Source organism: Solanum dulcamara, chromosome 8 (genome assembly GCF_947179165.1).
Source record: "Solanum dulcamara chromosome 8, daSolDulc1.2, whole genome shotgun sequence".
NCBI lineage: Eukaryota > Viridiplantae > Streptophyta > Magnoliopsida > Solanales > Solanaceae > Solanum > Solanum dulcamara.
Window position 1 is genome coordinate 48,802,984 of NC_077244.1, and position 10,126 is coordinate 48,813,109.

Sequence of the window (10,126 nt, forward strand, 5' to 3'; positions counted from 1 at the left end):
TGATGCGTTTTTTGTGGTCTTCATTGATGACATCTTGATCTACTCTCAGGGTGAGGAAGAACAAAAGACCCATTTGAGGGTTGTACTTCAAACATTGAGGAAAGGAATTGGTTTGCAAAATTTAGTAAGTGAGAACTTTGGTTGAAAGAGGTGGAATTTCTTGGCCACAGAGTGTTCGGTGATGGAATCAAGGTTGACCCTAAGAAAACAGAGGCGGTCAAGAATTGGCCTAGACCATTGTCTCCTTCGAACATTAGGATATTTTTGGGCCTAGACGGTTACTATAGGAGGTTTGTTGAAGGGTTCTCTACTATTTCATCTCCTATGACAAAATTGACTCAAAAGAAGGAGAAGTTCATATGGACGGATGAGTGTGAAAAGAGTTTCCAAACTTTGAAAGATTGAATTACCTTCTTTCCTATCTTGAATCTACCGAAAGGATTAAAAAAGTTTGTGGTTTGTTGTGATGCTTAAAAGATTGGTTTAGATTGTGTCTTGATGCAAAATGGCAAAGGTATAACTTATATGTTTAGGCAATTAAAGGTGTATGAACGTAACTATCCTACCCATGATCTTGAGTTGGTGGTCTTTGTCTTTGCTTTAGAGATTTTGCAGCATTACCTTTATAGGGTACATGTGGATGTGTATACCGATCATAAAAGTCTCCAATATGTGTTCACCCAAAAGACCTCAATCTAAGGCAAATGAGGTGGCTAGAACTCCTCAAGGATTATGACATGAGTGTGCATTATCATCCGGGTAAAGCCAATGTGATTGCCGATGCACTTAGTAGAGTGTCTATGGGAAGTGTGGCTAATGTAGATGAAGGGAAGAGGGAGTTAGTGAAAGATTTTCACTGGTTGGCTAGATTAGGGGTGAAGTTGAGTGGTACCAATGGTGGTGGTATAGTTGTTCATAATGGGTCTGAATCCTCCTTTGGGGTGGATGTCAAGTCAAAGCAACACCTCGACCTGACATTTGTGGAGTTAAAGAGGTTGGTGAAGGAGAAGAAGGTAGAGGTCTTTTAACAAGGAGAGATGGGGTGCTATACTACCAGGGTTGGTTGTGTGTTTCAGATATAGATAGCCTAAGGAGTTTAATCTTGAAGAAGGCTCATAATTCTTCATACTCAATTTATCTCGGTTCGACGAAAATGTACCAAGACTTAAAAGAGATCTATTGGTGGGGTATCATGAAAAGGACTTAGCAAGGTTTATGTCCGAATTCCTAATTTCCAGCAAGTAAAGGCCGAACACCAACGGCTGGGTGTCCTAGAACAAGATATCAAAATACCTACTTGGAAGTGGAAAGATGTGAACATGGATTTTGTAGTGGGTTTGCCTCACACACGGAAGCGTCATGATTCAATTTGGGTAATTGTTAATAGAATTACTAAGTCAGATCACTTCCTACATATCAAGACTTTCTATTGTATGGAAGATTATGCTAAGTTGTATATTCGGGAGTTGGTGAGGTTGCATGGTATGCAGTTAATAATCATTTTGGATCGTGGTACCCAATTCACTTCTCACTTTTGGAGGTTATTGCAAAGGGGACTTGGTACTAAGGTAAAGTTAAGCACCGCATTCCATCCTCAAACTGATAAGCAAGTTGAGAGAACAATTCAAACACAAGAGGATATGTTAAGGGCTTGTGTGTTAGAGTTCAATGGAAGTTAGGATGATCATCTTCCACTCATTGAGTTTGCCTATAATAATAGTTACCACTCAAGTATTGAGATGTCGTTATTTGAGGCTTTGTATGAAAGATGATGTAGATCTCTGGTTGGTTGGTTCGAAGTAGGTAAGATGACCTTGTTGTGCCTCGATTTAGTGCTTGATGATCTAGAGAAGGTGCGAGTCATTAGAGAAAGGTTAAAGACTTCTCAAAGTCGTCAAAAGTTTTATTCCGATACTAGGATAAGGAATTTTGAGTTTAGTGTGGATGATTAGGTGTATTTGAAGGTCTCACCCATGAAGGTTGTAGTTTGGTTTGGTAAGAAAGGGAAATTGAGCCCTAGGTATTTAGGGCCTTATAGAATCTTGAGATGTGTCGGCAAGGTGGCTTATGAGTTGGAGTTGCCATTGGAGATGGCCATGTTTCATTTGGTGTTCCATGTGTCTATATTGAGAAAATGTGTGGGGGATCCTAGTTCCATTATACCTTTGGAGATAGTGAATGTTGAAGAAAACCTGACCTATAAAGAGGTTCCAATTGAGATTTTGGACTGGGAAGTCAAGAGGTTGGGGAACAAAGAAGTTGCATCCGTTAAAGTCCTTTAGAGGAATCAACAAGTTGAAAGTGCTACATGGGAAGCAAAAACGGATATGATGAAACTTTACCCGCATCTTTTTCATTCTACACAAGCCTTAGGTACTAAGTTATTCATGCTCAAGTATTTAAGACTCTTAAGTTTCAGTTTTTCTAAGTCTTCATATGCATGCATATTCATGCAGTTGAATTTTAAAGTTATGTTTTATATTGAAGTTTAAAGATCTCATGTTCAATGCATATTATGTGTCATTGTATTCATGATGGGTTGGTAGTCCTCGTGCCATGTCCTTTTCTATGCTAATGATTCTTCGAGGACGAATGTTCCTAAGGGGGAGATATTGTAAGACACCATAAATGTAGAAGGACCTAAACCAAGGAACGAAGGATAAATTCTTAGAAAGTGCAGAAAATCATCACTAGGAGCTAACCACAAAAGCCATCACGGGCTATGGTAATCATCATAGACCATTTTGAGCAATCGTGGTAGAGATTCAGAGACTCAAACTTAAAGGGGAAGAACCATGATGGAGGACCACAGACTGTGGTGAGCACCATAGACTGTGAAACCCTTCGTGGTAACCCCTTCCCAAGACCCTCAGAAAATTTCCCAAGGCAAGGTCCGTGGATGACCACCACGGATCGTGGAACCCTTCACGGACCGTAGTGTGTCCTTGTGGTAGACACTTTGCAATTCCACCTGCAAATCCTGTACCATTGCAACCTTTCACGGCCTTCACCGATCATGAAGCAGTTCCATGGTAAAACTTTAGAGGCTATCCTACATGCCTTTCCAAAATATTTTTTTCAAGTCCTTTACAATAGGACCCCACCCGACAGACCGTGATGAGCACCACATACCATGAAGGATAAGCCAGTTCTAGTCAGATTTTAAGAGGGATATTTTGGTATTTTCCTGTATTTTAAATCAAAATGGAGTCGTTTTGAGGGTTGAATTCTCTCATCTAAAGAGCCTAAGCCTTGTAAAATCTTCATTCTTCACACTTAGACTCAAGACACTCAAATCCTCTCTTCTCAAGCTTTCCCAAGAACTTCAATCCAAGGTAGGGTTTCATCTCAAGGTATCTTCAAGTCTCCATTCCTGCTCAAGTCCTCATTAGGGATTTTGTTTCCCCAAGGTATGTAGGTTTCATCCATGGCTTCTTCCAACCATGGATCCCAAATGTTTTCCTCAACTTTATATTTCAAATTCTAAATGATGAATTCTTATGGGCTTTTACATGATGACTCTAAATATATAGATTAAGATATATTTAACGTTTATTTACTTATATTGATGTATATCGACTCTCAATTTCATGAAAGGAATAATTTGTTAAAGTGCCTATATGAAGGGTTGAAAGTGGTTTCGAGGTGTATATGGTGGACTATTTTAAGATGTGTATTTTGATGCATTTCCATCACTCTCATGCATGCAAGAATTCTTAAATGCAATTGAAGGTTTTATGAAATGAACCCACCTAGTTTCCTTATGTTAAAGTAAAGTTGAAATGAAAGCTTGACTCTAAATGAAAGCATATGAAGCAAATGTTTTATGTTAAGAGAGTTATATGAAATAATTAGATGATGTTTAAAGGGCTTATTATCTAAAGAAAGGATTTGATGTGAAAGGAAAATTCTCACATTTTGAATAAAAGGAAATGTTTTAATAAGAAATTCCACTGAACGATGATTTGATGTCTAAAGTTATATAAATGATTATGCTATTATGATATCTAAATGTTATTCCGTGGGATTGACCATGCATCGAATGTAGCATGTAGATGGGGACTTGACCTAAGGGCTCCTTAAGTAAAGTCTCATGTTGCATTAACTATGTGCCATCATAGGAGCCCCTGTAGGCTATTTAGGCTAGTGGATCCACGATTAGCCATTAAAGTTAAAGTTAAAGAAATGATTAAAGTTGACGGAGTTCTATCAGGCAAGTAGTCTCCATGTGCCAACGTAGGGGGGTATGTTGGATTCCATGTAATAGCTCGCATGGTCTTAAATGTCTGTTACGGTCACCTTCCTACAAAATGAATATTTTAAGGTTTCATATGATTATTTCTCATGCATGCATTCACTTATGCATATTGCTTATAAATGTCTTAATGTTGTTCATTGTATAGCATACTCACATACTTAGTACATTCAAAGTACTAACGCATACTTTTGCCTATATGATATCACCATTTAGGGACCGATGTTTCTCCACCCTCTCCTTCCCGTGGCTAAGTTTGTCGTTGAAGGCTACTACTAGTTGGTGAGTTTCCATGTTTCGGGAAAAATATCCCTATCTTTCTAGTTTATGCTTTGTATAGACTATTGAGTTACTTTTGGTACTTTTGACTTATATCTTGAGGGTGAGCTAGGGATATGTCTTAGCCCCCGCCAATTCTAAAAGGTAGAAGGTATGGTTGAAAAAAATGTATGGTGTTTAAATGATTCGACTTTTATTCTATGTGGAATCCCTTAGTCCCATAATCTCTTAGATTTCTGCTTGATTGATTTGCCATTACCGATGAAAAGCTTAATGAATGCTAAGAGGCTTGGATGCGGTGCCTACGGGGTAATTCATTTATCATGTCAAGTCTAGGCCCTAGGCTTGGGTCGTGACATCTCTAGTCACCTTAGACACTAACATGAGGTTAAAGTGAAACAAAAGTACATGTACTAATAGTATTTCTATCAGATATGCTACTTGAACCAGTATGTGTTACTACAGACTCTTGTCTATTAGTTAATAACACCTTCCTTGGATGGTTTACTTGTGTAACAGTTGTTGGATCCAACAAATTCTTTTCTGCCACCATATGGTTTGTAGAACCAGTATCTATTATCCACTCTTGAACACTTTTAGAAGTTAAGAAAATTGTATCAACACCTATAGTTGCATCTGAAAATGCTATATCAATAGGCTTGTTTTTCAACAGGTTTAAGATCTCTTTATACTGATCTTTAGTGAATGGATAAGCCCTACCTTGTACACTTGTGTCAGCACCATCACCTTGAACTTTCTTACCATTGTGTTCATAGTGATTCTAACCTGAAGATTGAATTTCACCAGCACCTTGTCCAAGATCATCAGTGATGACATTATATGCTATTCCATACTTTTGTTTATACTGATTGTATTGACCTTGTGAACTACTTGAGTTGCCATAAACCTTTTTCTTAGATTTATCTTGAGGTTACCCAAGCAGCTTATAACAATTTTATTTAACATGACCCTTCATTTTGTAGAAGTCACACTGCACATTATAGTTTTTCTTGAATTTTGAAGGACCAGACTTTGTAGAACTAGAGCCTACACCATTTCTTGTGTACAAAGCTAGATCTACATTACCTAACGAGTTAGGATTAGCCCCTAGAATTCAATCGCTTATGATTGTAGGTTTTTGTCTTTCATCACTCAATATCATGGCATAAGCCTGATTCACAGAAGAAATAGGAGACATACACAAGATTTACCCCTTGCCTGATTATAAGACTCATTCAGTCCAATTAAGAATTGAAATAACTTCATTTTCTATAAGTGTGTCATATACTCCCTTGAGTTAAGACAATTACAACTAGGAATTGGAATCAAGGCTTCAAACTCTTCCTAGGGATTCTTCAATCTAGAGAAATAAGTAGACACAGAAGCAATACCTTGGGAAATTGTTGCAATTTATTTGTGCAAGTTTAATATTATTGAACCATCTATCTTGTTAAGACTTTCAAGAAGATCCTCCCATACAACTTGAGCACTTTAATCATACATAATTCCTCATAGTAACCCCTTTTCCACAAAATTCATGATCCATGAGAGTACAATTGTATTGGCTCTTTCCCAATTTCCCTATACTGATTCAGAGAATGACTTGTTCCATCAATCAATCCCATTTTGTTTCTTCCCAAAAGAGCAATCCTCATTAAACGACTATAAATTGAGTAATTTTCTATTTCAGTTAACTAAAAAGAAATAATCTGAATCCCACTTTGATCACTAGGTGAAAAGAATAAAAGAGATTATAATCAATGCCTAGGCCCTGTGTATTTGGAACTCCAGGATTTGTAAATGTACTTTTCAAATCCGTTTCACCATTTTCAGGAACAACCATTACAAGAAGCTTTGAAGAAAAATATCAAGAAATGAATTTTTGATTCTTGAATGAGGAATTTCCTAGTAGATATTCACAGCTTAGAATCTAGTTGTATGAGCTTTGATACCATGTTATAAAATGTAAAGACTGTGTGCTCTTGAAGAACACTGTATAGAACAGAGAAGTATAGAAATGAAGAAGAAGAGTAGATCTTAGATTGTAGGTACTGAAGTTGTTAACTAACTAACTACTTAGCCATTAAGATCCTAACAAAATTAGCAACTTTCTCGACTCTAACAATTCCTTTTCTTCTTTGATCCTTTGTCCTTCAACATGTTGTTTTAAAAGAAGTAGTAATTATTGTCTGCTCTGTGTTTATTATTGTAATAACCAAAGCTCTTAAAGAAAAAGATGAATAAAATTATGTATTAATCATTTCTAATCCAATTGAAATTGATTCTCAAGAAATATTTGGTGAAAGTAGTTTCAATTTACTATGAGTTAACTTTTAGATCTTTTCATTATCGCCGAAGTCTACTAATACACCAATTGCATAGGCGGGTTGATATTTCTCTTTGAAGATAACTACTGATATTTTAGCAATATCTTAAAAACAAGAAGGCAGAAAATCATTCAACAAAAGTTCAACTCTGTCATTGATCAACAAATGATTGAGCATGCCTAGAAAAGAAGTCAGAGAGAATATGTTTATAAATTTGTTAGAGCAGTTAGTAGAGAATAATTGAATTGGGGGAAACACTCAAAACTTATTTTAATAAATAGACACTACATTTCTTTTTTATTTATTATTTGGGTTAGGTTAAGAAAAAATGAAAAAGTGGGGTTGGGTTGTGGGGTCATGGGCTTCTTTAAAATTATAAAAACTTGGGTATAAAATATAAGTTTATAAAAATATCATTTAAAAATACTTGAAACATTAAATAAATTTTAATATATAAACAGGTAGAATCTCAATCTATTAAATAAACTTTGGGATTGAAATTCTAGAAAATCAGTTATGTACTTCCCACTTCTCCTTTTTCTTCTCCAATACCTTTTCATCTTCCAAACTCTCCCCGTCATCTAGAAACTATCATCCTCCATAAACTCATCTTTCTCCAACAACAAACTTTTTCAATATCCCATAAATGTTTTTGGAGTTCAAAGCTCTCACTATTTTCTTCTCAGGTAAGTTTAATCATGCTTAAATAGTTGCTTTTCATGTTCTTGATTTCACATTATCATAGCATTTTAATTTGGATGATAAATAATTTTTTTAATATTTATATTTATCCCACTCAATTTTGAAATTTCTATTGTATTGAGATCAATTTTAATGGTGTTTTTGGAGATTTCTGTAATTTTATGGTCAATTTTTATTGAAATTACTTATTTTGGATGTTTTTGTTTTAGCATTACTTGTGTTAATAGACCAGTAGTCGATAGCCGTACTCTGATTTGGTTGTGTTACTCTGATTGATTGTTCTTGTAGATAGTATATTATGGCTAAAACAAGAAGAGACAATATTAAACGATTTGCTCCTGCTCCTTCTTGAAATAAGAAAACAAAGGCTAAAGAAATTTCAAAAACATCAAAAAAGAAAAAGATCGTAGTTGAAGAACCCGAGTTAGAATTGGTACTATGGCTGAGATGGACAACTACTAGGGTAATAGTGTCCAAGCTATTGATGATGTTGAGTCTAGTGAAGCGGAAAGCGATAGCGTAGATAAGGAGAGTAGTAGAGATACCCTTAGTAGAGATGAGGTTGATGATCTCCTATCCTTACCAATTTATTCAAGAAATATCTCTGGTAATTCGTATGACCTAATGACGTGGATGAATAAGATAAGATCGGTTTTAGCAAAGATTTCTATAAGAGCAAGGATGACTGTTTATCATGATTTTAGAAAAGTTCTAGTTGATGAAATTTTTATCATGGCTCTAAGAATACTTGTTTTGTCCACTTGAGGCATATTTAAGATTATTTCAAGTTCAATGGACAGATGATCCATTATATGTTGTTTGGACGTGTTAAGAATGACAAAAAATAAGAGAATTTGCATTAGTTACGGGAGGAATTGCTCATCAGATCCCCGTGAAGCAAAAATGAACAAAGTCCTTCAAAAATATCAGAACTTTCATTTCAAGTTGACCAAGAATAAGAACATTATTGTTGCAAAGTTGTTGTGTTTGATCAAGGGTTCTAGAGTGAATAAGGAGCAGAAGTTGAAGTGATCTTTAGTTTGATTTGTCCATGCGACACTGCTTGCCCATGATTCATCGAAGATTATAGACTTAAACCACATCAAGATGGTGGATGATTTAGATTTCTTCATGAGTTAGTCATGGGAAAAGAGTATTTTGATTTAAAGAAGAAAATTAGTTTGAAGAAGTAGCAGAAATTATAATAAAAAGAATGCATCGTATGCTCTATACAACTTTTCCCGGGCATTTCTGGTACTTATTATCAATCATGTAGTTGATTTTTGATAGATTGTTATTTATTTGTGTAGTAGTTTATAGACTGTGTTTATTTATTTATTTTATTAATTTTAGGTTTCGATATATGAGGTTTTTTCTCATCTTGGAAAGTATATCGAAAAGTGTTTGGATTCTCCTCTTCCCATTCGTCTTTTACTTTGATGGTATACAACAAAAACAGATAATATAATAAAAGGTGATTCATTTAAGTATAAAGAAAAAAGTATAAAAGTATAAATTTATTTGTCATTATCTATATTTTAAAACTAGTGACTGTTGAGTTCTATTTATATTTTTCTTTTTTTTTTCAAATTGTGCACACATTCCTTAATCCTATTGTCCGTGATATGAAACAGAATTACATGGCAACATTTAAGCCATGTACACATGAAGATAAGAACACAATCCTTAATGCCATAAAGTCCGAGTTGAAAAGTGTGGCCATCTACACTTCAGTAGTAGCGGAGAATAAATATTTGGGTGATCACACTCCTATTTAAGTTTGTGAGAATTCTTTTTTGAGTGGATAGAAAAATATTTTGAATACTTCTAATAATGGAAATATGTGTGAGCATATTGCATTTCTCGATCAATCAATGATGAAAGTTGTTGCTTATAAACGGGATTAGAAATTGAGGAGAGTTGAAAAGAACAGGAAAAAGCACGGTAAACTAGTTTATATATTGTTGTTGTTAAATAATTTATTTGTATGAATGCTTGGCCATTGAAATTACAACGATTGATGAAGAGCTTGCTGAAGTTAATGAAGAATTTGAAGCAGCAGTATATGAATACCTTGCAGCATCAGTTGATGAATTGAACGAAGAAAAGAAAGAAGAAGAAAAAGAGAAGGAAAAGGCAGTTTATGAATTAGAAGAACAGAAGAAAGAAGAAGAAAAAGAGGAGAAGGTAGAAGATGAGGAAGAGAAGAAAGAAGAAGATAAAGAACAAGAGGATGAGAAGATGTAAGAGAAAGAAGAAGGCTTGGCCACTGATGTGGTAGAAAAAGAAAAAAAAAGATGAAGAAGATAGTGATGGAAATTCAGTGGACGTGATGGGTATTGTTATGAAACTCAATGGTGTGGATGTTGGTGAAGAGAAAAACAATTGATATTATTGGTGTTTTAATACAATTCATTTTTGAAATATTTTGTTGTTTTGTTGTTTTGCTATTTTAGTGGACAATTGGGTTAAGACAATTGTTGTTTTGTTGTTTTGATGGATGGTTGGATAAAGACAATTGTTGTTTTGATGGATGGTTGTTTTTGATAAACAGTTTAACCTG

At 35.0% G+C, this 10,126-nt stretch overlaps 1 protein-coding gene across 1 annotated transcript; it reads left to right on the forward strand.

Moving 5' to 3' along the window:
* The first annotated feature begins 800 nt into the window (after positions 1-800).
* Positions 801-9,810, forward strand: LOC129899924 (uncharacterized). Its single transcript, XM_055974920.1, has 3 exons — positions 801-1,013; positions 8,026-8,170; positions 9,590-9,810. The coding sequence occupies exons 1-3, from the start codon at positions 801-803 to the stop codon at positions 9,808-9,810; spliced, it is 579 nt and encodes a 192-aa protein (XP_055830895.1).
* Positions 9,811-10,126: the final 316 nt, after the last annotated feature.